Source organism: Durotheca rogersii (genome assembly GCF_024521655.1).
Source record: "Durotheca rogersii strain YMJ 92031201 chromosome Unknown GGS23scaffold_3, whole genome shotgun sequence".
NCBI lineage: Eukaryota > Fungi > Ascomycota > Sordariomycetes > Xylariales > Xylariaceae > Durotheca > Durotheca rogersii.
Window position 1 is genome coordinate 583,328 of NW_026251234.1, and position 13,539 is coordinate 596,866.

The window sequence follows — 13,539 nt, forward strand, 5'->3', positions numbered from 1 at the left end:
TGGTTTTTGTGTATACCTCCCACATACCTTATGGCAAAAATAGGTACATGATGAAGTAATGAAGGAACGGCTCTAGAAACTCGAGACGTCTCCGTCGAGGAGGTGGGAGCGCAGGTATGACTGCTTTCGTCTTACGCACAGCAGCATTGATCTTAGGTAATTTCCTGTGTCTGTGGGTTAGGTACCTTATGCATGTAGCTGTGGAAGTATACGTATACGTAAGGTACTCAGGTACTCAATACAGGAGGTATTATATCCTCTTCGGTCTGCCCAGACTACCCGAACGGGGAAAACGCCTTGCCGGTATAAGCCAAGCATCGGCGCGCGTGCCGATAAATGCCCCCAGCGACCCTTACAGAATCGCGGGAATGGAATTCGAGATGCAACACGAACTCGGGACCGCCTTGGCATCGAATGCCTAGCGTTTTTGTCTGCAGGGCACATAGGCGCATACTACCTACCTACCTCCTACCTGCCTGACAGACGTTGGGTAGTAGTACGTGTGGCCTATGTCAGCAATCGAAATTCTCGTATACGCTATAAGCACCTAACCTATTTAGTGCATGGGTCGCAATGTCGGCGCGGTATTATACAGGTAGTAGAGCAAATCGGCGACTAGCCCGGCAGCGAGCGACTTGTGTTAGCAAAACATCTAGGGGGACACGTCCATACAGGGTTAGAGGGGCAAATCCGAAGCTGGGTACCTAACCTGTAGGTACATACACGTGCCATGCCTTTGTAGAATGCATAGGAACTCTGTAACTGCTGAGTCTATAGACCTACGTAAGCAGGTACCGAACATAGCACGCGAAACCCGCCTGAGGGCATCCCGCAGTTTGAGATGGGAGGGCCGGTCGTAGTACGGGGCCTATACCTGCCTATCTGGTGGGCGGACGCGAATACAAAATGGTACCTGCTTTGTCATGCGGGTAATCGGGACGGATCATACCACGTCCACGCCTTACAGAGCCGGACCCGAGGGCGCCTCCTTGCCTCTGGCTATTGGATCCTTAAGCGGTAGGTAGGTGGGTAAGGTAGGTAGGTACAAGGGCGCCTAGCTATGAGTAAAGTTTAGGTAGGTAAAGGTACCTAGGTAGATAGGTACATCGGTTTGGAATCTAGATCCGAATTTATCGCCTGCATATTTCTCCCGCACATGTCGATACGACAATTCCTAAGTATTATCTGATACCTCCTAGGAGAGGCAAGTTAGGTGTCTGCAGATATTCACATTCATAAAGACATTAGATACTGCAGGTCGGAGGTAGGCAGTGTCGTCGGATATCTCGGCCGGCCGAGTTGGGGCTCGAGATTCTCCATCATCATCATCATCATCATCATCATGACCCGGTGTGCCGCGATGTGTTGCATCGATGCAGGTATACGCACGCGCGTGCACCACTGCGTGTGAATTATGCGAGGCGTGTTGCATTGGGCGAGGTCATGTTGCCTAGCAGCGACGAGCCTGTGGCTGTACATACCAGCTGCTGGCACACAGAGGGTACCTTACGGGCGCCGTTGTAGCGAGCTGGCAGGAGGATAGGTTAGGAGGTACCTACCTACACCTAGCCTAGGTACCTACCTACCTAAGGTATGCACATATGTACATGGTAGCCACCGCCTGGAGCCTATCTAGGATGTACTACGTGTAGGTCTAGGTCCCGTCTGTATTAGCTTGGTGGAGGCAGGCGACTTCGTAGGTTCGTGGCCACTCGCTTCAAGGCGTTACCGGAGTTGCAGAAGCGCCGTTCTTGCCGATGAAGAAGGTACCTCGGTACTTTCCGGGTACTGCGGGAGCCTTGAATGATCACGACGTATCCCGCGTACCTACCTACCTGGAGGTGGGTTACCTACGCGCTCTCTGCACAATATTAGGTACCTTGCGAACCCAACTTCCATCTGCTGTTAGTACCACTGAGAAGGTATACTCTAGGTACCTACCTCTATATAGGAGGCAGGTGTGTATATGTATGAGGCACGTACTACGTAGCACGCGTAGCAGGAGGCAGGTTAGGTGCCTAAGTAAGTGGCTGCTGCTGGCTTCCTCGCTCGTTAATCTCTGGCACCATCTTTAGAGCACACACACATATATACCCTGGTACATCCCGGGCCCTCTACTCGATGGCCGCACTTGGCTGACGAATTCAAGATTTACCAGGATTCCCTCCTCCGTCCTCTGTTCCTTTTTCCTCGCTTCTTCTCCCTCCTCGTCGTCCCCCCCGTGTGCCACCCACCATCTATCTGTCTTGCTCGTGCCTATTGAAAGTGCCAGATCTGAACAAACGCTTTCACCCCATTCGACCAGTCACACGCGCCCAGCCTGGTCTGGATCTCACCACCATACGACACCCAGACGGGCGCTCACTTACATACACGTCCAATCTCTCTTCCCCCCTCGCCCTCCCGTCTGTCCGCTCCTTTTCTCTCTCTCTTTCCCCTCTCTTTTCCTCTGCTCCACTACAGAGCTGCCGGTGGGTGCGAAGGTTCTTGCGAAGGCATCGGATTGCACACCAGCAGCCACCACACTCGTTTGGGCCCGATTTCTAGCACAGCAAAGACGCGCCATCATGTTGAGCGATTGAACCAGACAAGGACGCCAGCCAAGACACCACCGCACCCATCCCCTCTTTCTTTTTTTGTTCTTTTCCCTGGCGCATTCCGCATTCCGTGACTGGCACCACAAGACGCAACCTGCCCTGCCGGTTACCCGCCCTGACTCCCTCGACCTCGCCCTCGCTCGTCTCTCGCTTCGGCCGCCTTCGGTTCTCGACAGCCTCCTTCGCACCGTTACAATAACTACAGCTGCGCTGACAACGTCGAGAAGGAGGCACTTGCAGCACATTGCTAATCCTACTTGAATCGCCGATTTAATTGATCTCGATTTATCCCTGACACATTGGCCCGTCCTGGATTGCATCACATCGCGCAACACCAGCCAAAACAACAAACGACCCAACACACTCGGTCTCACCTACGAGTCGGGCTCGGCAACAAGTTATTATTGCCAACTAATAACCTGATCATTGCGCCACCGGTGAGGCTTCGATAGATAGCAGCGCTTCACCATGGGTATGTTTTCCTTCGTGTGCTGCTCAGTCCGCTTGTTGCCGGACGCCCGGCTCTAGGCGTGATTTTGAACTAATTCTGACGTCTAACACCGGCCTGCAGCTCAAGCACCCACAACAACCTTAATACCCTTCGCGTCTCTTCCTTCCTGTGCGCTGAATTGTGGTCCCCTTTACGATGCGAATGGCGCCTGCGTCCCCCCTGCCGCACCAGCTGGCGATGAGAGTAGCTATGCAAGATGCTTCTGCGACTACGATACCCTTCAACCATTCAGGCAAGGCACCTCAGGCGTTTGCGGCGATGTGTGTTCGGCAGACAACGCCGGCCTATCCTCAATCCAGGGCTGGTTCACGAGCTTCTGTGCCGAGAACGCTGCAGTGGCCACGACGACAACCGGCACCTCGTCGACGAGCACAAGCACAAGTGGTGCGAGCGGAGGAAGCAACCAGGCAGGTGGCGGTGGTGATTGGTGTGTATATCCTACCTCGAAATGCGACTCGTTCTGGGAGACTGATACTATTTTCTTGGCAGGCTGTCGACGCATTGGCAATGGGTTGTCATGATCGTTATCATTTTTGTCGGCATCGTAGGTATCTGGGTCGGAGCGTGCATATGGCGTCGCAAGTACCTCAGGAAGAAGGATCGCATGTACGAGCTCGGAAAAGGCCTACCAAGCAATGTCGCAATCAACACCCAAGGGAACCTCGTGGGTCCTGGTGCCAGGGACAGTCACTATTCTAACAATCCCGGCATGTTTATGTCAGGCTCCGCAGGTGGTTATTACGAAAAGCCAAAAAAGGAGCGCAAGAGGTGGATGGTGGGCCAACGAACGTGATCCAGCACCGCCGCAGTAGAATGAGGACGAATGGGCGCCGTGTCATCTACCTCAATTTTTTGCTACTACTACAAAGGGAAACAAGGACCGAGATAACCCTCGCATATTATCATCTTTCAAATATCCTTACCAAACCCGACGACTAGGACGTCGATTCTTCCCTACCGACATGGTAGGATTACGCTCGTTAACACATTGTCACCATCATCGGCTGCGAGTTTGATATTAGGGGCGTTTTACGGGCGGAAAGGGCGATCACTGCGATATATCCCACTGATACGGAGTATATTCGATATATATATATATATCTCACATGTATATGTGTGAATCTGTTTCTTGAAAGGCGTGCCGGCAGGGTTGGTTTCTGGATAGACCAGAGGGACACGGGAGGTTTCGGCACGATGGATCAGACGGGATCTAGATGTATTTTTTATGTATAGTCGAGTCTCCCTTATGGGTAATAGGGAGGGGAGGGAGATGTATACGGCGGTGGTGAGAGGGCGGGGAGGTCGGCCCTACAAAGGGTTGTCGTCCAGTATCTGTCTGTCTCCCGGGAAGTACGAGCGCGAGCGCAGCTTAAAGAGAGGGTAAAATAAAGATGGCCGTCGCCGCATTTCTCGTCTGCACCCCTCCTCCTTACTTCTGTGGTAGGAGAGGGGGGGAGAGAGAGATGGGCAAGCCAATGCTTAATTCTGCACAAACCGTTCCGTCTCCTCCTCCCCTGATGCGCCGCCCCACGACCTCATCTGCCTCTTGGGCTCTTTGCTCTCCCGGTTGCCAGTCCTCGTAGGTGCGCCGGTGCCTGCTTGCCTGCCTGGTAGCAGGCCCGGCCACCCCATCTGTCTCGGCCCTTCTCGCCTGGCCGTCGCACACGGGGCGTCCTCGGGAGATACGGCGGAGGGGCGGAAATGAGAGGGAAGACGGGGGAACATTCCCCCCCCCCCCCTTTTTTCTCTACTGTAGGAGGCTATAACGAGCCATGTCCTCTCCGCTTCCCCCCTATTAAAGCGAGCGCAGGGTCCTCGCTGACCCCAAGCGCGCCTCGCCGCCCCGTACGTATTCGGCGCCGACGCCCGCGTACCACCGCCACGGGCGACTTGTTCCCTCCCCCCTTTTCCCTCGCAGTAATACCTCCTTTCGTTCCGGTCCGTTTCTCAGCCTCCTCTGCCCGGCGCTCTAGAGAACCACGCCCGCTTCCTCCCGCAGCCAAGTCGGCGAGCCGAGCACCGCCTGGAAAACGCATGCCTCGCCTTACCCTCGCCCGGCTACCCCTATAACAGATGAGCGGGATATGTGTGCCCGCCTCGCCCGCGGGCCATACATAGGTACGACTAACACGGAGCAGTATCAAGACGAGAAGAGGTGCGTGCGACAACAATTACCCGTTTTCGTATTCGTCTGTAGGTATATATATCGTGGTATCCATGTCATCGTGGTTAGAGAGATAGCTAAGGAGGGAGGGGGAGAAGAAGAAGGAAACAAGAGTATCCAAGTAAATCCGCTTGCGTATATAATATCATGACCTCGACCGGCCGACATGTTTCAAGAGTCCCCACCTCGCAGACGAGATATTTTTCAACTTTCCCTGCCTTCCATACATCATACCTCAACTCGATGTCCAGCTTCGTTTTTTCACAGGCCCTTGTCACACCCTTACCCCTCGCTTACCCAGTAATTCACTCCATGCCGTACTCGGCAGCGTCCATGTACAGATCGATGAGGCACCCCGCGCTCCAGGCTTGCGTCGGGCTCGAGTCAGCGCAGTGCTCGCCCCCCTTCTGCGTCAGCTCCGTCAGCCCCGCCCAGGGGCTGCTCCGGATCATGTCCTTGCACCCGCTGAGCCTGCGTGTTACTTGCTGGAAAGCCTCGACGCGGCCCTCGCGCGTCGACTGTCGCGCCAGGTCGAACCGCAACAGCGCCCGCAGGAAGAAGCCCGTCGGCCAGAGCCACTCGGGCCCCTGGTGGTAGTTGCGCCCCTTTGACGTCGTGAAGTCCGTTGAGTCCTCGCTGTTGACGTAGTACGGCCGGTAGTTGGTGTCTGCTGGGTCAAGCGTCGCCATCCCGGTCGGTCCCCGCAGCGCCTTATCCGCTAGCACGAGAGTGCCCATCGCGTGGTCCGCGTCGAACAAGTCCGGTGCCACCGTCATCGATATCGCAAAGTTGGGCCGGAACTGGTAGTCTTCAAACTCCTTTCCGGAGCGGTACAGGTCTTTGTAGATACCCCGACGATTGACGACGCCTGGATTGACGTCGTACTTGGCATCGTCCGACGGGCTCACCGGCACGTAGTAGCAGTATTCGAATTTGGACTTCACAAGGTCCGCCCAAGCCGAAAATGTGATCTCGGAGTCGTCTGGTTTTTTGACCCCTTTATACGAGTATTTCCCCTCGGTGTTCAGCTTAGCGAGCCATCTCAGGGTGCTGTAGAGAAGTCCGGTGATCTCAACGGCGGCGCCATCACGAGGAGTACCCGGGATGCCCTTAGAGCCGGCGCGCTCACTCTCCCCCATCTTGTCCATCCATGTACCGCAGTTGGACTGATTGCCACCGAAAATGATACCGTTCGACCAGTCAACGTTGACTTCGATGTTGAACCCCGCATCACGCATCTGTGAGTCGATGGCTGGGCCGGCATTCGCTTCGCGGAACTTCAAGCCAGACGCATGGCGCTGAAGCGCCTCTTGGATGACATCCTGGACTAGACTCTCTTTTGAATACGCTCTTGGATCTTCGTGGTCAAACCAAGTATCATCGTACGGTAAGAAACGTCGCTTCACTGTCCTTTTCAAGAGGTCCAATCCGCCCGGCGCATACTGAGTATAGTCTTGGATGCATTGTAAGAAAAACCAGATGGAGTCCCGACTATTGTACCGTGGCAGTTTCCCGCTGCTGAGTAGGTTCGGGATCATGCCATGCTTGAGAACGCTGGCGAATGCGAGTATGTGCTCCGCAGCCTCGTCGAACCGGCCAGTCCCCAAATAGAGACCACGAAGGGAGATGAAAATATCGCGGCCCCAACATCTAGTCCACTCTATAGCAAAATGCGGCAATCCAGCAGCCAGAGAAGAGACCGACTTTGTCGGCCACAGAGACGCAGACTTGAGCAGCCCAGTCATCTGTATGCTGACCATGGCCAATTCTTGGAGGAACCACTGGCCACCTCGCACCTTGTCGCTCATGAGCTCCAAGCCTCTATCCCGAGCAGCCTTATAGGCAGTCCGCATGACAAGCGCAAAGTAACGCGGTAGCAAAAAGTTAGGAATGCCGCGAATCGCATCGAAACGCCCTTTGAGCCAGGCGGCGGGCATAGCGAGGCCAGAGAATTCCGGCTGTTTACTTACTCTATCAAGGCGTCCAACAATGTAATCTAGGGCCCATTTGCCGTCACGAAGGTTCTGACAGAGCGGATGAGACAGATCGTTGTTCTTGATGATATCCTTCAGTAAACTCCACCAGCCCTGGAGACCGGCATACACGATCTTGCCGTGGTTCGGGATGTCGTAAGTACCGTCTTTGCCATCGCTAGCGTCGAGCTCTTCCACTTCGCACCGATACAGCAAGAAATTGAGCTCAGCAAAGTTCAGCTCGTCCATGACCTCTTTAGCCCCGGATGTGACGTATGTGTCCAAGCCAGCAGAGTGTTCCGCCGCTGGGATCCAGGTCTCGAACAACGCAATGCTGCCGGGAGGGAATTTGTCGCGCACCGTAATGATCGTCTCGTCGGATTTGGCTTCCAATCGAACGCCAGGCACATCCACCACACGGCTTGGAAGGCCTCTTAAGTATTTCTTGTCGCTCTCGACCTCCTTCTTGGCCTCGTCACTCGTGTCGACCTCCAACATCCAACTACCCAGATGCCGCGCTTTTGTGCCGCCAAGGTGCACGGCGTTGAACGCTCCGTTGCCGTTTCCGTAACCGGGGTAGGCAGTATGGGCGATGAGGAAATACCCTTTCCTCGATTCGGGATGCACTCTGTGGACGGTGATATACTGATCTTCGTGGTGGATATGTGTCTCATCGTAACCGTCCATACCCATTAGCGTATGGATCTGATTGAGCAGCTTCTTAACCCCGCCGATGCCACCTTTCCTGTCGCCTACCGTGACTTCCTCGGCGGAGGACGACGCAGATGTGTACAATCTAGTTTCGTTGACGAGATCGACAAGTTTCGGGTATATTTCATCGTATCCCATGACGCTCCCTGTGGCGCTGGCGCACATGTATACCAGAGCGGCATTCGGTAACGTGTCTCTTGCGTCTCTCTTCTGCGCCGGAACTTCGTTATCGTGTGTGCAATCCATAAACAGGGCTTGAACCGGCACGGGCTTAATCTTGCGGATGATTTCCCTGCTCGAGTAGCCGTTAAGTCCAGGGCTGGTGGGGGCACTTCCAACGCTGCTCTTGGCGATTTCGTCCACTTCGAAGCTTCCGATAGGACGTCCGCCGTGCCGATGCACCAATCTGCTGAGCTCTGCTGTACTCCAAGCTTGCATGGCTTCTCTGATCAACGAGCTTAGACCGAGTCTCTTCACGAAGACGTAATCCATTTCCTCGTTACCAGTGAAAAGTTCAGCCACGACGTAGAGGTTCGGTCGAACACGGCGAGCCTCGTCAAGAATATGTTCCGCGACATGTATGGGGGTGGAATGACAGTTATCTATCCGAAATCCGGCAAAGTATTTGGCGAGCATCCGGGCATACTTGGTCATGTGCTCCCACAGCCACGGGCTGTCCTGAGGGCCACTCCCGTACCGGAGCTTAACACAGTCGCCCCAGACGATGACTTCACGCCGGAGATACACCCGGGACTGAGGACCAGCATTGTCAACCAGCGCGTTCCCAGCCCAGACCCAGCCATTGTTGACAACAACTAGGTCTTCTGGCTTCGCTTTATCGGATGCTTGCGACTTGTCGAGGCGAGTGAAGTAAGTTTCGATCAGGGGGCTCTTCTCGTTGATGGGACCAAGCTTAGGGCCATGTTCATCGAGGCGGACATACTTAATCCTGTTGAATAACTGCTGAAGAATTTCCCCAATTTCTTTGTCATATTCCTCGTAGAATGGGACGTTGACTATGTCTAGGATCTGGGTCAACTTGGCGCGGACGGCCGCCTCGTCTACCTCGTCCTTATACTTCCCAAACAGGGTGGCGACCAGGGCAGCTGAAACCGAGGGGTTGATACTTCGTCGAAAACGTTCCCCGAGCCTGTCGTTTCCCAACAGGCCATTCTTTAACAAGAACGCAGCTTGTTCCTTAACGCTAGCTTCTTTGAGGGTATCCAAGTCGCCTTCAACAGACCCGTCGGGGACGGTCAGCTTCCCTGCCGTCCAAGATTCCACTCCGGCATCGACGTCCCTGTCGACATCGAGCGCATAGTATTCCCACAAGCGAATCTCGGATACGACGTGCTCTTTGATACCATCCATGACTTTTATGATGTCACCGGCGGTCTTAAGTTCGGTCGGGTAGCCCAGCTCCTCCAATTTAGAACCGAAGAGGAGAAGCTGAGTGTCGAGAATATACGCCGACTCTAACCAAGGGGCAGTCGTTAGGTTGTACCCAGCTTCCGGGTGTTCCAGGAGCCACCCGGTGTTGTGCGCGGTATGGTTGAGGACTATATCGGTTAAGCTGAGAAGGGAGTGGTTCTGTTCTAGACTGTCCACCATTTGCTGCACATCCTTCTCTCCTTGGGGGAAGCACTCGGGGTCCCACCCGAGCTGGTCGTACAGGCTGTAGGGAGAATTGGAGCCGCCGCGGACCTGGAGGGGGGTGAAATGTATCATATTGTACCCACGGCCGCTGATCCCCCTCAGGTGTCTTTCCCAGTCCGTGGGATACTTACCCATGAATTTGCTGATGACGGAAAATATCGATAGTGCGGGCAGCGGCAACGGCCCGCCATCCAACGTCAGGCGAGGAGCAACATCGATGTAGTACAATTCTGTCCGTTTGGGCTCTACGGGGCTGGAGGCATCGGGGATCGGAGCCGAGGTCAGGTCTGGAAGTTCAGCGTAGGTAGTGTAGAAAGCGAAGGCACCGGCCTCGTAGATGGAGATGGAGATCTCGATGGTCCGATTGAAGTCGGGGTTTAATCTACACGGGTGATTAATACGGCAACTGGGCCACTGGACGAAGAGCTTTAGCTAGCCTACTTGTACTCACGGAACCGCTCTCTACGGAACTCGGCCCCTCGCTCCGGAATATTGACCCATAAGCTGCCCTGGCGGCATATGGACGAAGTGCCCTCGATGGAAAAGCGGACGGTTACCGGGTCGTTCGATCTCGGAGCTATGTACACATACCCGCCCGGGATGTCGGGGGAGCCGTCGTCCTTCAGGGGGAGGACGTAGACCTCGTCCGAGATCACCGTCCTAGGGATCATCACTACGGTCGTAGCCTGCTTGTTCCGCTAGAATCGTAGAACTGGCATGGAACCCGATCAAGCGGAGGGGTGCGGTGCGGTGCGGTGCGTGTGTGGCCACAACAGGGGGGTACGCGTGGGCTTTTTGGTATCGTATGAGTTGAGATGGCGTATTGGGTAGAGACAGGCCAAGAGGACGAGGAGAGCGGATGATGGAGGGGAAAAAAGGAGGGAGGAGGGAGCAGATCTATCTGTTGCGGGTATGAAAGACGACGGGCTGCGCGTAGGTTGGGAGTAGATGAGGATACCTAACCTGTAACCTGTCTATATGAGGCGTACCAGATCCAGAGCTGGTCTGCACCGGCCGATAGGTTGCGCGGGAAGAGCTTCGAGGCGGATGGGCCCACGTCGTGGACGTGCTGTATATGTGCGTATAGCAGGTGCAGGCGGGGAGCTACCCAAGGCCCACCTGCCATGTAAGTAATTAATGTTGTTTCCCAATGGCAGCAGGAGGGGGGTACTTCGGCCCTCCGCCTGGCTCCTACCGGGGGGTACATCGGACACGTGTGCGTCTGGCACTAGCAGGCCAGGTAGCCGGCGATAGGCCCTACAAGTACACTGGTGCGAAAAGAGAGAAACTGCGATTTGTCGCCAGGTCGGAAGTTGCGCTCGAGTGGAGGGGAAGGAGCCGTCTGTGGTGTACTGACGTCATGATTCGTCAGATTTTAGGCAGTTGTGGGCCGAGGGGGGGAAGGAGGAGGGGGGAGGTGGAGAGGGGAGACCGCAAAGAAGGCACGGGGGGGCAGAGACGATGGGACACGACATCGCTCGATTGCCAACGTCCTTTCTATTATGCCCCTCTGTGCGATGTGTCTGATGGCGACGGCTGTCCCGCGCGGTGCCGGCCTAAGGGAAGCCGAAGAAGGGAGAATACGAGGAAGACAATATCTCAACGGGAAAGCAATTAATGAAAGCAATTAATATCAACGCCATAGGTGTTTCTTCCCTACGTAGTATGGACGAATCCCACGCTTAGATGCCTCCTATGCGTGAGCGCGTTAGGTACCTATCCAGACCCAGTCGGGCATTTACGCCTTTTTCCGTTGGTTGGCAGCACAACGAGGGCACTAGGGGCTGCATCCGGCGCAAGGGTTGGCTTCGAGGCTGAGCATGCGGTGATAGGTAGCTCTGGTACGGTACGGATAACCAGAGATAGTCCATCTTATACCGCTGGCTTCTCGTTGGCCGCATTCGCCCAGGCAACTGAGCGTGGCCCGAAAACCCCCCTTCACGTTTTATCGCTTCTCCAGCGCGATGGTCGAAGCTCGGGCAACCGCCACTATACCGATACCGTCGAGGTCGAGTTAAGCGCTCTTTAACTCGTCTCAACGTAATGTAGTGATTAGGGGTTCCTGGTGCAGCAGTGCCTGCAACTATAGGAAGCGCCGTCGTCGGGGGTTGACGTTGCACAGCCAAAGACTGCCCGCTAGAGAACCGACCAAGCACTCGGAAAACTGTAGGTAAGTATTCGTGGAAAGTCGAACAACGGTTTCTTGAAATCTGCCTGGAGATTGTATTCCGTGCCGTAGCATTAACGAGCAGAAACTACGGCTAGGTGAATCTAACAATCTTGGGTCAATCACTACCTAGCCCCTTTCCCTCTTTCCCCCTTTCCCCCTTTTCCCCTTTTCCCCTTTTCCCCTTTTCCCCTTTTCAGCCGAAACCCCTATTGTAAAGCCCTGCCCCACTTTATCTGTCCAACACCCAAATCACTTAGACGAAGTTGTTCTTGTTCGCTACCTCTCCTTTTTTCTTTCTTTTCTTCTCCCCCCTTTCCTTTTAATTTTTTGCTTTTACTTTGATATTTTGCCTGCCAAGGCAAGTGAAACGGAAGACCCAGTAATACGAGTACAGGTCTGAGAAAACGATTGGCAAGTTCAACCCAGTGTTGCGGAAACATAAACCTGCCTCTCCACCCCGATCTTCAGAGCTATATTCGTGACCATAGAAGAGCTTCACTTCCCGTACCTAGCGGCTACTTCTTCGATCTTTCCCCGCCATTCCCCTTGTTGGTCTCCTGGTGGTGGGCTGTGAGTGGCGTCTTGGGGGACGTGGACCCTTGCGTTGCCGCTGACAGAGCCGCATCTCCGATCTTGGTGTTAGGAGGATAGCGTGCCCCCAAATCCTTGACCCCCATCACGGCATGATACGGACCGTCTTTATCTTGGTCCCTCATCCAGGCATCAATAGTCTCGCCATCGCCGAAGCCGGATTTTGAATCTACCCGGCCTGTCGGGTGCGTCCACCGGTCCCGAGGAATGAAAATCATCGGTGTTTTATCCCCAGACCGATCAGGATCGGTGTTTCCTACGCAGAATTAGTTTCAACTTTCGAAGTATTCCAGCAGGATTTCCCGCACCTCGAGGACTCCTGGGTCCTTGGCCGGGTTGAGAATCCATTGGGGAGCTGCTGGAGGGATCTGCCGAGCTCATCGTCAGCCAGACGACAGATACCAATCCGAGTGAAGGTATATATACCCATATGTGTGTGTTTTACCTAGAGTTATTGCAATATATATTAAGTTTGCTGAACCGAGTGTGGCAATGAAAACCCCCCAAACACATTGTCTTTATATATCCCATTTTATGTCCCATTATAACCCAGCGTTCCGCGCTGTAGAGTATCTCGCCTTTAAGTGTGGGCGATGACGCGTCAACGTGAATTAATAGGTAGCATCATGTGTTCATACCGTCCACAACGTTGACGGCCTGACGGCTTGTGGTGGGAGCCACCCAGCGGAGGCGTTCGGTGAGGTCCCGAATTGTCACCGCCATTTGCCTCCATTGCCGAGTTTGACCTGCAGACTTTTTCACCTACTTCACGTGGCCACTATCGGGGGGTGTGCGTCTGTGCCGGGGCGGCGCTGTGGAGGTCCTCGCTTGACCAGAATATTGAGAGACAAGGAACGTATTACCTCCCCTGTAGGTATCACTTGTTTACACGTAGCTGGGAGGACCACCACGATCCTGAATGTGATAGATCTCGCTACAGCCTCGAGCTAGGTAAGACGTGTGGCTGTTAAACAGTTGTGAACCATACGTGGCGTTCTAGAGTAGTGGACTTGGAACACTTCCTTGTCTACTATACGGCTTCTATCGGTGCCTCGGAAACTCGAAATGTTCCTCATGACAGCTTCCGATATGCCCAACAGTTTGTCACCATCCTAACTTGTGCTAACCGTCGAATGGAGAAAAAATTTGGAGGAGATGACATCGCA

At 54.4% G+C, this 13,539-nt stretch overlaps 2 protein-coding genes across 2 annotated transcripts; one reads left to right on the top strand and one right to left on the bottom strand.

The window, feature by feature from the left end:
* Positions 1-3,031: 3,031 nt before the first annotated feature.
* GGS23DRAFT_276983 (uncharacterized protein) lies at positions 3,032-4,117 on the top strand. The gene is made up of 3 exons (XM_051512504.1): positions 3,032-3,069; positions 3,169-3,515; positions 3,598-4,117. The coding sequence occupies exons 2-3, from the start codon at positions 3,244-3,246 to the stop codon at positions 3,899-3,901; spliced, it is 576 nt and encodes a 191-aa protein (XP_051375275.1). The 5' UTR covers positions 3,032-3,069; positions 3,169-3,243; the 3' UTR covers positions 3,902-4,117.
* A 1,460-nt stretch (positions 4,118-5,577) lies between these two features.
* GGS23DRAFT_602872 (glycoside hydrolase family 13 protein) lies at positions 5,578-10,283 on the bottom strand (the record flags this gene model as incomplete). The annotated part of the gene is made up of 2 exons (XM_051519388.1): positions 5,578-9,994; positions 10,054-10,283. 2 exons carry the CDS (start codon positions 10,281-10,283, stop codon positions 5,578-5,580), a joined length of 4,647 nt encoding a protein of 1,548 aa, XP_051375276.1.
* Between the last annotated feature and the right edge of the window lie 3,256 nt (positions 10,284-13,539).